The sequence below is a fragment of the Lissotriton helveticus genome, chromosome 6 (genome assembly GCF_964261635.1).
Source record: "Lissotriton helveticus chromosome 6, aLisHel1.1, whole genome shotgun sequence".
In the NCBI taxonomy this organism is placed as follows: Eukaryota; Metazoa; Chordata; class Amphibia; order Caudata; family Salamandridae; genus Lissotriton; species Lissotriton helveticus.
In genome coordinates this window covers 884,894,114-884,909,001 of record NC_136067.1, presented here as the reverse complement: position 1 = coordinate 884,909,001, position 14,888 = coordinate 884,894,114, and the positions used below count along the sequence as shown (strand labels likewise).

General features: G+C 40.5%; 1 protein-coding gene across 1 annotated transcript in view; it reads left to right on the top strand.

Moving 5' to 3' along the window:
• The window catches only part of RFX6 (regulatory factor X6), a 424,100-nt gene that overhangs the window by 135,175 nt on the left and 274,037 nt on the right, over window positions 1-14,888 (top strand). Inside the window, exons 5-6 of the mRNA XM_078646873.1 lie at window positions 292-369; window positions 1,534-1,561. Coding sequence (XP_078502999.1) covers window positions 292-369; window positions 1,534-1,561 — 106 coding nt within the window. The remainder of the gene's footprint in view (window positions 1-291; window positions 370-1,533; window positions 1,562-14,888) is intronic.

Below are 14,888 nucleotides of genomic sequence, written 5' to 3'. Positions count from 1 at the left end.
CTGGGCCCAAACTGGAATGGCAAGGTGAGCAAAAAAACACTGTGGATTTAGCCCAGATCTCTGTACTGACGATTAGTGTTTGACATTGTTCAGCATTCCATCGATTATTCATTCTTCTTGCTACTGTTCACAAACGTAAATACACAGATGTACAATCCCTGAATACTTAGAAGCAAACTATTTTCGTTCAAAATGTCCTTCTCCCCTGCCCAGAATTACTCTGTTTGTTGCATATGATACATACAAAAACAATAATTTCCCAACTTAAATATTATTGTGTCTCTTTTTCAGGTATCATTATTATGGAATTGGAATTAAGGAGAGCAGTGCATATTACCATTCTGTTTATTCTGGGAAAGGCTTGACGAGGTACAATGAGTAACTGATACAGTTGACTTTTAATTTCCTATTTCATTGTAAAGGTGATCACGTGTTTTGCATGTCGTATGACTTTCCAATAAAAACATGTAAGACTAAATGATAGCGGTACAACAGCCATTCAAAGCCAATAGATAAGTGTGGAACGCTGCACTGGTCCTGCGAGCGGTTAGCCCACTGAATCAGACAACTTTGTCCTTTTGTTTATTCAAGGCGTGAAGTAACCTTTCCTATCAGTAGTAGATCTTTCCTGCACTGTGGGTTCATGTGAGGGAAAACAAAATCCAAGCTTCTTAATAATCATTTGCAAAATGTACAATGTTTAAATAAATCGCTATTTGAGTCTCCAAAATTAGGAAATCTGTACAACCCTGGAGCACGGAGTCTGTCTTTAAAATGCTTCTGACTGTTTCCTGCCTTTTACATAACTGGCGATGTCTGGACCACTTGGTTTTTCAGAGAACTTCGTGTAACTGGCCACTTGGAGAGGTAAATAGTGCTCCAAGTCAATCATGTTATGCGATGCCATAAAGGAATCTTAGGCCTGATTCACAAAACATTGTTCGACAGTGTCTCCTATGATCATAAAAAGTTGAATGTAAGATATTATTAGAAACATTCAATACAATCATCTAAATTAAATGATTGGGTTTTGTCAATGGACCAGATTTCAATTTTGTTGATATTTATATGGTACATAGGTGTGTTTGATTGTGCATCTCTTTTTTTCACATCAATTGTTTCCACAGTTTGGGAATAACCCTGTCCGTACCATGCACAACTCTGCACCCGTGCCAGTCTATTTGTTCACTGTTATTTTTTAGTGACGGATTTTTGCAAAAGTACTTTATTTGCATTTTTTTACTGGTTGAATAGTTCAAATATCAATGGAAAATTGTATCAGCCCCATTGTAGAATTAACTTGTACTGGCACAATCTTTATAAACAACTGCTGCCTGTACCGCTGCCTGTACTAATAGTCTGGTACTATTGTAGAACTGTATATTTGGGAAGAATGGATATAAAGGTATTACGAAATAGTTCTGCAGAAGAAGTTTTACGATTATGAAAGTGTGTCTTTATTAATTTTTTTCCGTGTTTTAACCCACTTGCAGTTGTTTTATGTGCTTTAATACATTTTGCTTTCCCCCCAAGGTTCTCAGGAAGCAAGTTGAAAAACGAGGTAGGACTCATTGTATGTTAATGTTTCCAATTGTAACTGTTAGCTGCCAAACTGATGGCACAATGACATGTGAATCAGAGAACGAGGAACATGTGCAAGCGTCTACGAGTGAAATGTCAATTTTTTTAAATAAAAGATAATTATTTTTAATAAAACAGCAGATAGCTAGTATTTCTCAAATGTATCAATGGATTGCTCTGCTCTTGGCTACGCAGGGTGGAAAGTGGCATTGCAATCCATAGGTGTAATTTTCCAAGCCTCACATTCACATGACCATCTTGTATGGCCCTGCGTTGCTTGCTAAATCTTAAGGCACGCAAGACAGCGCAAGTCAATGCCTTGCATTACTCTGTGCTGGGAAGGAATGCATATGGGGAGTGTAAGTGTTCCCACGCATCCGCACATGCATTTTGGCGCATTCCCAGACTTACCAAGACAGGTATACCTGAAAATGAATGAAAATGCTACTCTTTCCCAATAGAGGTGCAACAAGTAAAAACATATTTATTTCTCCTCTTCTTTTCCTCTTTCTAAGTGTGCTGACACATACTCTTTTACAAATTAAGTCAAAAAGTGTCTTTTCCATGTGAACGTCACCCACATCATTGGTCTACAATGTGTTGTATGTTTGGTACTGTAGAACGCTTTACCCTTTAGATTTTCACACAGCACTGTATTGCACAAATTGTAGTAAATCGATGATTGCGAGATCTAATCTGGGAACACACCTATATAAGTATCTGTTTATATTTTAGACTGTGTGTTGGTACTACTTCACACATTTCAATGGAGAGACTAGATTGGTTGAACACAAGCAACTCAATACGATTTGCTTCTTATACTCATATTTTCTTTACAATGTATGAAAGGGGTACGTTGAAAAGGATGCTCATTGAGAAGTTGTGCTAAGTCAAGTTCGACTGCGCGTTTTCCTCTCAGAAAGTTAGTAGTTCAGGAATAAAAGGAACATGCGGAGACAAATGTGATGCACTAAACTGAGAGTGAGCCAAAAGTACTTTTGACTGAGTACACTATGTAAATTCAGTACCTTGTGCAGAGTTCTCTGTCTCGACTGCAGTCGTAAACTTAACTCATAGTTTGTGAATACCAAAATAATTGTAAACTTCCACGAAAGTGTCAGTTTACTTTTGTGAATCAGGCCCTTGTGCATGAAAGTATTCCACTTTACTATAGAAATTCTTCAAATATAATCTGCTTTTTTAAAGTATTTACAGGAATTCACCATGATAGTGAGTATCCTCAAAAGCAATATGCATTCATTTTTGTGGCACATATTTTGGTTCCCCTGACAACAGTTGTACTTTCTTGTTCAAGGAAATGTACACTTTAATTCCTTGTTGCTTGCTGTCCATTGTTTGCAAATCATTCCCTTCTCAGAGTATGACACATCAAACCACGCACCGGAAGCATGTGCCATGAACACACAATTATAGACACATACATTTATGCACACAATGCACAAGCATGCACACTTGATATATCCTACTTACAATGTCACTCATGGACAGATGTTTCTAGTTATGCTTGTGCACAGATTCCCAAATATAGCTCTTGCTGCACTTCACACATACAACGTACGGACTTGCAAGTCACTTGTACCGTAGCAAAACCTCCCAAATCACTTCGGGCTCAGGGACCTTTAGACCGAAAAATACATGTTTGGTTTAGTATTTTCAGGTTCTTACTGGCATGTTCAATGCAGTGGGACCTTCTTTATATATACCTTTTTGCCAATGCTATTTTTAATGGATGTCCACAGCCTCTGAGAAGCTGGCCAATGAAAAATAGTATAGCAAGGCTTGTGATACACTGTCTGACCCTTTCCCAACAGCTGCATGAGTACTGAGGGTGAACAGACAGGCACAAGAGTATTTTGGGGGTATTTTCTTTTAATTACTCATGACACTTTACTACAGCAACTGACATCTGTGTTGAAGGTAAGCAGGTAGTACATAGGAGAAGGATGAGTGTTTTGTGGCCACTCTAGGCATCTTGTATGGTACATGCAATTTCAGCTCCACACCTTGATAACATTTTTAAAAACATGGCATTGGACATTCAGAGTGTCCTGAAACTATGACAGAAAGCATAGAGATCCTTACTATATCGGTGCGCTTAACAACATCAAATTAACATACCCCATGTTTTTCACAACTGTAGTTGGCCATCAAAAATGTCACTATGGCCAGTTGTGTTTATTGCTGGGAAAATGATTCATTCAGGTCATCTGAAATATTAGTGGAGGATGTAATATCATGGAGAGTTATTGGGCACACATGCAGTGAAGCTAGCTCCATTGGATTTGAAGAAGAGAGTTTACTTCGGCTCATCAAGGGGTTTGGATGTCTAAGCGGATAGCCTCCATACATGATTACTGGTCAGAAGTTTGTATTGTCAAGGATACTTCTGCACTATTCTGTCACCACCCTGTTGGGTTTTGTATTTTGGAGATAGTTTGATGACTAATGTATTGGATGGCGAGTGTGTGTTTGCATGTGAACTGTATTCATCCATTCCCACATCACATCATTTACAGCTATGAAAATAAAAAACACATTTATCTAAAATAGCCTACACCTATTGGCTTTGCCTTTGCTTTTTCAATTCAAATATATTTTCCATTTAGTTACCAAAGTCTTCGAATGTGGATAATTTGACAATTTCAATTCTCACATAATATATAAAAGTTATTGTTGCCACAAGCAGCAAGTTCCATTAGGTTGCCATTGGGTCCTGCTGCTCACCAGGACTACGTATTACAGACATTTTCTATGCTTTTCAAAGGTCTGTTTTAGCTATATGACTCTCAGGAAATTGCATTGCCCAAAACATCTGCTCGGGGTTACTCTGGGTAATAATACCTGTCATATCAGAGACAGAAGAAATAATTTAAGGTAATTTTGGAGCATGCAAAGCAAATATGCTTTCGCATTCTGTAACATTACTTAAATCTGAGGTTCAGCCTAATGCTAATATGTGTTTTATTTTATTAAAAGGTTACTATTCTGTAAGTAATTTAGTAACAATCATCTCATCATGAAGTACACCTTCAGTAGGCAACAGTTTCATATAAGGGTTGCTAATAAATCAATGTTCTCCTCATATTGCACACCCTGTCTCTGTAACATGGTAAATAATAGAATACTAGGGATCTCTATAATACGAAGGAAGTTAGTTACTTGTAAATACATATGTTGATGAGCCAAAGCTTTCACTTGAAAAATGAAAGTTCTTTTGATGTAGTCTGTTAAAAATGTTTAATACTATTCTATTCCCATGCAATCAAAGTCTCTTTATTAGACGTTTGGATGGCAAGATTTCCTGAGATCTCTGAAGTGCCATTCAACTTTGATGTCATAAGATCTCAGACTATCTATGTGAATTAGGAAAATTTGTCTAAAGTCCTTTCAGATTTTATTCTGTAATTCTGTGGTAGTCTAGTTTCTAATTTCTATTAGCTCCTAAAATAATTGATCACAGGTTCTAAGGTATGCTACCCTAGTCAGTCTCCAGATATACAGTAATGGAGCAACTCGACAATATAGATGGAAATCGAGTAGTGCCAAATCTGCCATTCTGAACCTATTGCAGAATTTCTTTAAATTTTCCTTGGCACTTTTCCAAACCATACAAAATATGTGAGTTTTACAATATTTAGAGAGATTTTCATCCAGATACGTAGCTAGTTTCTAAGCTTTACAATTGATGTTCTATGATGCTCTTGATATAATTCTTGCACTTCAATATTACCCCGAACATCAAGATATATGTTTAGATTAAGTTGGTATGATCTTCTCAATTGTTCTGGAAGTATGTCTTAAAAAGCATTTAACTATACATTAGTATGTATTGTTAGTTGTATATCCATCCAGCTCTGAGAAATCCCATACAATATTACAAACATGCTTTTTATTGTTTAATGGACAATTCTAAATTGTTTGGAATAAATGTATTTCAGAGGATTTTTTTAACACAAGTGGTAAAGAAATTGAAGAAACACAACACATCTAGGCCCGAATTACAAATGGAAATGGGGTGCACTTCAGTTGTTTGTAATATAGCGCACCCAGATTAGGTGCATCATGTATGGCACGAACAGTCTGCCTGGTTGCACTGTAAGTATTTAGTTTGGGACAAGGAAGTAATTTTGTTAGAATCAACATTATTTCGATATCAGACTCCAGTCATCAGGAGAAATACTATTGGCCTTGTCCCATTTCCTCTTTAGGAAAAGGTTTAGTCAAGTGGATTTGGGTTGTAAAAGTTTGAATTTATTTTAAACTTGGTAGTTGGATTTGTTGAGTGACTTTATAAATGTAGGTAAAGAGGGTTCCTGATAGGAGCATTTGGTTTTGCCAATGTAAGCCTTAAGTTTAAGGAAATCATAAAAGTCTATATCCTCTAGTTTATACTGGTTTTGGATTTATTTGAAGGAGACTGGTGAGTTCTGTATGCTGAGTTGTTTTAGAAAGTGTATGCCCTCGGTGGTCCAGAATTTCCAGTACAAGGATTTGCCGTTTATCTTACATTTTAAATGTATACCAATTACTATACCCTGATCTCTTGGATGCACTGTTTTTTCACGCTGTCTTATGTCTAATGATATGAGCCGGGACGGTGTTTGCTTGGGATTTTCTCTCTAATTTGTTGATTTACCCCAGCATGTTTTTTTCATTTTATTGCAATATCTTATATGTATTGATGATGTATTTCTGTCTTTCTGTAAAACCCAATAGATTGTTTGAAATAAAACAAATGCACTGTGCTCAGCTCAGGCATGAACTCTGGCAGTTCCTAACTGTGCTTAGGAGAGCACATTAGTTAGAGACCAGGCTGCAGCTTGAGACTGTGAATCCATCTTTCCTGGAGACAGACTGGCATCTGGTTGAAGGGGGGGAAAGGTATCCCCTTGTAGGTGGCTGCAGCGCATTATTGCACCTACCGACAGCGAAATGTCTACTGGGTTCCTGAGACCCTTGTCCCTTCCTCCTAAGTGGCAACCAATAGGGAGGTTACCTCTTTGTAGCACATAGTCTGTGGGCCTTCCAACAGGTTATTTGTCTCTGCACCCATGTTTGTAATATGGCACAGGCAGAAATGCAAAGCGTTGCCTCCTTTGCATGGGACCATGCCTCGGTGTGAATGAGAGAATACCCCACAAACTGCATGATGTGGGCAGACACAATCCACATTATAGAAAGGGCTGCACAAGCCTCTGCCACCCTTTGTGTAATACCAAAGGTCTCCCAAGGCACAGGAAGCATCCACATATGCCTGTTGCATCCCACTTGGCACTTTTTGTAATATGACCCTTGATGGGTTCCCTGGGCATTTTGATTTCACAGATTTTTGTTTGTTATTACTAATGAAGCCTTATGAGGCCACATATAAAAGCGTGATCAGCTTGGTAGGAATCACGGTCAATTAGATTTATCACATAGCCTTCATTATCTTAACTGTTAACTACCCATTAGAAGAGGCTGGCGTGCCACTAAAATGGTCATGTGGCCATTAGTGAAAGCATATCTCTAAGAGCCCTTTGTGATATTACTCAAATCCATTAGTGCTAAAAATTAATGAACACTTTTCTTTCTACTTAAACACAATCATAAAAGTGATTTTTTGTATTAATAAAAGCTTTTAATATATTAAGTGTCTAATTACAGCAAAAAGTAACCATGATTGCCCTTGTTATCTAGAGAAAGAAACTTCCTTTTGTTGATAAGCAACTGGTAGGCTGCTGAAATGTTTGCTGGATAATTTGTGTGTTAATGTGTATGTCAATACAGGCTTTGAACCAAAATGTAATTTTTTCAGCTTATTGTCTTTCACTGATGATGACCATAAGTTTCGTACAATAGACAAAACCTGTAAACTAGACTATATCATTTTTATCGATTGGCTGAGCTACTATAGATTTGTAAATTACAAATTTCCTACCATGTAATCAGTTACTTACAGTCAAAAGGTGATGAAAAAAGGCTTTTAATCAGAGTTGAAATTGTTTCAATTTGTAAAACATTGCACTGCAGCTACTGGAATAATAGGTGTACATAGGTCCAATTTCCAAACACAGCTATAATTCACATGATGTAACAGAGGGGTAGGCATTGTAGAGCATTTTGACTTCTTTCTTTATGCAAGAAACCCTATGTGTATTTTCAAGTTCCTTTTTAATTTTATGCTTATTTTCAGTATGATTTGATAGTCACATACATTTCTGGAAAACTCCTGTTTTTTATCACTCTTATGGATCTATGTTGACATATTGCTCTATTGGGTTTAGTTTTTGTATTATTAGATTCAGCCGGGCAATATCTTTCTAAAGAATATTTACGACATAATGTTGTTTTTTGTCAATATTTACCTCTTGATATTCTCATAGCATAAGACCTCACTGTGTGGAGTCTCTGCAATACAGAGATTCTGTAGGGTTAGGAAATTGAAAGCAATTAAAAAATTCTCTGCAGATGCCACTTTTTCCATGAAAAGTCATCTCTACCCCAACTTTATGTGCACCATTTCCTCTGAGAAATGCAAGTATTCAATTGAAAGTTTAAATAAATGTGGAAAACTCATTTAAAATAATTTTATATATAAAATTAGCGCTGTATGGGTGATCACCTCATTGTGTTGACTGTACCTCACCAGTACTCTGACAGAAGCATAGAAATATTATGAACATACCAGAATACCTGAGGTAGTAAAACTGATATAAGACATCCTTTGTCCCCTGATGACAACAAATGTTTGACCCCTAGATCCATTCATATTCCCACAGCAACCTCCAATTTGTTTATGATTGACTATAAGAATGGAAATTAAGGGGCATATTTACAAAAAATGTTGGAGCACGGAGCTGCACGGAACTGCACCAAATTCAGCAGTGCCACGCTCTGACATTTTAAAAAGACAGGGATGCACTGTGTTCACAAGAATGCAGTGCACCCCTGTGTTTCCCTGAGCGCTGGTGCAAAATAGCTGCCTCTTGCCAGTGCAGGGACCCTGCTGCCATGTTGTAAGGGTGCCTGCACTGCAGGGGCAATTGTTTATGTGGAGCAAGGCACACCATCCGGCACATAAACAATCATTCATAGCAATTAGCTCCTTCTAAGTGTGCTGCAGAATACTGCACACATGGAAAGATTAAAAAACGAGGAGAATTAATCATATCTCCTCATATTGTCATTTTAACGCCTGGTAATCCATGACGTTAGAATAGTGCTGTTTTGGCCCTGCCTCAGCCTTGTAAATCTGGGGCAGCATCAAAAAGCAATGGGTGTTGCGATGGAAGGCCCACAGCAACACCCATTACATGCCCCTTTGCCCCAGAGGACTGCGGCAGAAAGGGTCACATTTACAAGGTGGCATTCCGCTATGTTAAGTGGCTTAGCACCACCTTGTAAATATGGGAAATGGTGCCGTGCCACGGAAGTGTCAAAAAAAGGGACTCTCTGGTGGCAAATGGGGTTTGTAAATAAGCCTCGAAATGTTGCAAAACTGTCTCTGAGAATCCAGTTTGTGTTACCCTGCCTCTGCCTTCATGATTCTTTACACCAATGGTAGCAAGGGCAGTTTCTGTGATCCCAACAAATAAGACAGGCCTAGCAGCTCACACCCTGGTTAACCTCTTTTGATGTTGTCAAGACATTTTCTATTCTAAGCAAATATGTATCACTTATGAATGTATTCTATGCAGAGTATCCAGATAGTCGTGTAACGCTAACAAGCAAGAGTTTTGCATAAGATTTGACTTTTCCATACATGTGTCACTCTTATGCATGGAAAGCTTGGTGGATTAGGCACTAAGTGCAAGACTTGTAGTTTGGCAGATGGACACTCAGTCACAAATGTGAATTATCCCATCCTCATTGCTGCAACTGCATTAGGATATAATCCATTCGGAATACAACATGCTGGACATCTGTCACATTTGTGACTGAGGACCCATCTGCTAACCTCCTTAATAAGACTCTAAGGGCCAGATGTACGAACCTTTCATTTAGTGCCTCGCAATTTGTGATACATTGCGAGTCGCAAATTGCAAGGAAATATATGAAATGTACAACAGTGTGTTTACACTGTTTTGCGATTCCAAAGAAGTTGCAAATTGCGAGGCTCATTAATATTAATGATCCTCTTGCAATTTGCGAGCCCATTGTGAATGCCAGCCCTCACAGGGATGGTGGCCTGCTGGGCTCAGCAGACCACCATGTCTGGGACTGCTTTTTAATAAAGCAGTTTTTTTTCTTAAATGCAGCCCTTTTTCCTTAAAGGAAAACGGGATGCATTTAATAAAAAAAATCAAACGTTTTTGTTACATTTTTTAATTATTTTGCATGCATTCCCAAAGGGGAAGGGCCCCCCTGGGGTCCCCTTCCCATTTGCAAATAAATTACCACCTACTTGAAGTAGATGGTAATTGCGAGTGTTTTGCGACCGCAATTGCGGTTGTAAATCATTAGTGCATTGTTTTGAGACTCGCTATTTGGAAGGGAACACCCCTTCCAAATAGTGAGTCACAAAACCTATTTAGCTAGTCGCAAAAATATTGCGACTCACTAAAGAGGCTATGTACATGGTCCAATATGTTTTTGCAAGCGTAAAAGGGTTCGCAAACCCTCTTTGCGCATGCAAAACGGGTCGTACATCTGGCCCTAAGTTTCCATCACTTTCAAATTTCCTTAGTTGTTGTATAGGCTTTATTCGACAGAAGATGTCATAAAAGCTACAACATAAAAAATAAAATTTTTATATAAAAGGGAATGATACAAATGTGCAACATCTTAAGCTTGTATGAGCAAACAATACGGCATAATAGCCAGTTGGGCCCTTGGCATAATAATACATTTGTCATGTTCGAATAACTAAAAGCCAATACAGCAGAGACAAATACACAATTAATATATCAAATGCAAATCAATGATAAAAACAAGATAAAAACAGTAAGCATTTCATTTTAATAACAAGTCTTTACTATGCTATAGTTAATCGTTAATACACTTTAAAAAAAAACATTTTGGGTTTTTCCTAACATAACAGCAAGGGATGACAAGTAAAGTGCTTTTGCATGGGAATTGGTCTTGTATTTAGAGTTGTGATAGGAATCTGTCACAACCTTGTTGAGTTAAAATTATGCCATTCTTGGGAGATCCTTGGACCTGATAAGCCATGCCTGGCCACAACATGCAAAAAGAGGTCTGGAATCGGACCAAAGAATGCGCAATTCTGTATGATGGTCCCGTGTGCCCAGTTGCTGAAAGATCAACATTAGCCATCGGGCCCGCGAGATGTTATATGCCGGGCAAGCAAACATTACATGGGCAACGCTTTCGGTCGGGGCACTGCAGCATGGGCAATCTTTTCCATTGCTTGGGTACCATTTCGCAGTTGTCTCGCGAACAGGTAGAGTCCCAAACCTAAAATGTATATACAACATCCTGACCCTAGGGACCTGGATTATATCAAGGAAGGGCTCAAGATATCTAGTTTGTTTATGAGAATAAAATTCTACTGTTAATGTGCCCACATTAGGTTTGTGGTTCTCCCGTTGGTCCTCCCATTCCCAATACAATCGTTTGAGCTTGTCTTTCCTTGGGGATTCCTGGCTAACCCAACAGGCTTGGAGTTCAATGGCTGTCAGTGTTTTCTTGATATTGGAAATCCAGCCTATATTGCAGCTAGTATCTAGGCAGATGATCTCAGTAAGAGCTTCGGTGAAGGGGAAAAGCTCAGGGGTCCACCTAATGCGGGCCCAAAAGAGTAGAGGGCGTAGCCTAGCTACATCGCCAATCGACCGCCTGCCCATATCCAGTAGAAGAGGCGTATGGGGGGCATAGTTGGGTAGCGTTGAGAGGTCTCTAAAAAACTCATGCTCGGATCGGCAAAGCTCATTGAGCTTGTCGAATCCCCAGACCTCTGCTCCGTAAAGAGCAGTTCTGACTTCTTTGGCATCCTAAACTTGGAGGGCGGGGGCTACCGGCCTAGTGTGTGAAAGACAGTGTTCTTTCCCTATTGCTCCAGCCACTCGCTTGTGTCCTAACAGCATCTTTGGTAAATCGGGCCTCCAGGACATTTTGTCGGAGAGTCTTACACCTACTAAATCAAAGGTATCTACCTTTTCCAGGGGTGCCCCACCTAGCAGAGGGCTGTTCCTGTATGTCTTGTGGCAGTTAAAGACAATACATTTAGTTTTGAGCTATTTATGACCAATTCCCGATTGTCACAAAAAAGTTGGAATCTGTAAAGAAGGCGTTGCGTTGCGACCCAGCAGAGGTCTTCGATATCAGCAGGATGTCATCTGCAAACAGCAAGGTTGGTACCTTGTTATCCCCCAGGCTAGGCGAGTCTGGAGGATACTTCTGAAGAAAACCAACCACCCCATTCACATATAGGGAGAAAAAAGGGTGGGGCCAGAACACAGCCCTGTCGGACTCCTCTATTGATAGGGATGCGCTCTGTTAGCTGCCCCTGTGCCCCCCATCTGACCAGAGCAAAATTGTCCTTGTGGAGCCGGATCGATAGTATAAGGACAAAGGGGGGGATGACTATCTCTCCAAGCGTCGCCCATAGTTTGGATCGAGGGACCAGGTCAAAAGCAGTCTTCAAATTGATAAATTCGAGATAAAGACTGCCCTTGCCTAGCACCACTACCTTCCAATAGATAAGGAGGAACCTGAACACCTGGTCCATTGTCCTGGCCATTGGTCTAAATCCGGCCTGGAACTGGGAGAGGATGGCTTTGTTCTCAGTCCATGACTGATCCTATGCAGAAGGACCCGACCGAAGACCTTCTGCATAGCACCAATCAGGCTGATTGGTCTATAATTGGAAGGGTCGTCCCTAGAATCCTTTTTATATATTGGGACCACTTCCGCTGCCCTCCATGACCCTGGGACAGGGGCTCCATTAGCTATTGCATTTGCTAGTAGTAGGATGTAGCATGCCCAAAGGGAAGGATCGGCCAAAAAGAGATCACCTGGCAATCGGTATGGTCCCACGTCTTTAGATGGGAAGATTTTGCCTATTGCAGCTTCTATCTCCAGTAAATCAAAACACTCAGCTTCTGCAAGGAGCCCATTTAAATCATCTGGTTCCTTGGGTGCATTGGTCTCTTGCATTGAGTAAAGCTTTCTAAAGTAATCATGCCATGCCTGGCTAGTGATGTGGTGTGCAGGAGAGCATGCACCCGATTTGCTCCCCCAGGTGACCAATTCCCAAAACATGTTAGTGTCTTTGGATAGGCATGCTTCTTTAAGTTGCTGCCAGTGTGCTTCGTCCCATTCTATCTTTGCCCCCCGCTGGGATACTTTATAGGATTTTCTAGCGGTTTTTATGAGCGGCTGGTTCTTCTCTTTCATAGCTACAGTCAGGATTGATCTTTTTTGCCTGCAATGTTTGGTATACCACGAATCTGGGTGACAGTGTGCATGTGGACTCTAAGGATGTCCGCGAGTCCGGTTTCACTATGGATAGCAGCCTGGAGCTTGAGTATTCCTGCAATGAAGTTGTGTTTAATACCGGCTATCTTTGTGTCATGCAGGGCTACCTTTTGCCATTTCAAGAACGTTTTGCAGTTTGATGGGACTATCTCCCTAGTGGATATCAATGGTAAATTTCTCAGCTGGTAATAAGGTGCCTCCCAAAGGGGCTTCAGGGTCAAGCATAAAGGATTGTGGTCACTCTCTGTGGTGATGCCCACGATCATGTTGACTCTCCCACAATTTCACATCAAGGAGAATGTAGTCAATCTGAGATGGACAGCTGACTCTATTGTAGATGTTAGCACCTTGTTTATCTGATGGTGGCCTGCCATTAATTGCCCTCAAACCATACCCCTTAGTAGTGGCATTAAGTTGGAGGGCCTGTTGTGTCCATCTTTTGACTGGGGGGAGATCAAGTTGGGGGACTGCCCATCTATTATCTTGTTCTTCTGTCCCCGTTAAATCTTCTATAGCCTGGGGTCCAAAAGTGCAGTTAAAGTCTTCTACAACCACCACTCTAGCATGGGGTGAGCAAGTAGCTAAGCATTCATCCAAAGCTGAGATAGTGGACGAGGGCCTGCCTCCACTTGTCCCTCTCGCGTAAACATTGAAGAGTTCAATTCTAGGTCAACCCTTTAGTCCCCTAAGGCTTAGCCACAGGATATCTGGGCTTGTGGGGTAAATCGACAGTTAAGGGCAATACTTATCCAAATAATCAGGGCCCCAGACGTGCACCCTCTCTCTATGGACGCTGCAGGTAGGTGGAAGCAGGTATACCCAGCTTTGTGTAGTGGGATCAGACTCCACGTCTCCTGGACTATGCAGACACCAAAACCTTCCACTAGTTGATTCCAGTGAGGGAGTGGGATTTTAGTACCTAGTCCTGCCACATTCCATGACACAATCTTCGATTGTTGATGAGATGTAGGGCCAAGAGCAGTGTTTTGTATAGAGGTACAGTTATTGACTAGTAAATGAATTGGTACCTGTGAAGCTGAATATGTGAGAGCGTCAAGGGCTGTCTCTTCTTCTACAGGGATGGAAGGTCTGCTTATACTTGCCCAATGTTGAGACTACCCTTGTTACAATATGAGGCATTATGAGGAGACGGAATGCCAGGGGAACTAGCTATGTGGTTGAAGCTAGATGTAACAGTAAATGGGTCGGGCGATGTAAAGCTAGATTCTGTAGTCAGTCATTAGCCTCAAGCGAGAAGGCACCTGCCAGATGGAGTAGTGGCTGTAACGCTGGTGCCTTGCAATGCTTGTGTGCCTGAATTGAATGGCGGACCCATCAGGGGGAAGCTGCGGAATTCCAGAGAAAGAAGGTTTTCAGTCAACTAAGCTCCCCTGAGGGTAATCTCAATATAAACTAATGGATAATTTGTGGAAGTGCACCTCCGTGCCCTAAGAATATCTTCTCTGATTACAGATCGTCAACCCCTAACGTGTCGGATCCAATGGATCACTTTATTGGTCAGAGAGTTTTCACTCTCGTGGCCATTCTTGGTGTTAATTTTTGGAACATTAGCCATACAAATTTAATTTTTTTGCAATGAGTGTGTGATACCTAAGGTAGCTAGGGGGATGACTGGTCTTGGCCACCATGAAAAGGAGTTTGGACACGACGTGAAGATCTGGCCCTGTAACTGTATGGGGGGTCTTGTGGGGCTGCTAAACTCTTAAGTTTGTCTTGGATGACATTATTAGAACTGCTTATTCTCCCTACTATAGGGTCGGTTAGGGCTTGTCTACAAACAGGGGTAACAGGGGGTGGCAGGTTGAGGTCAAACACTGGTATACACTAAGTGACCTATTTTGATT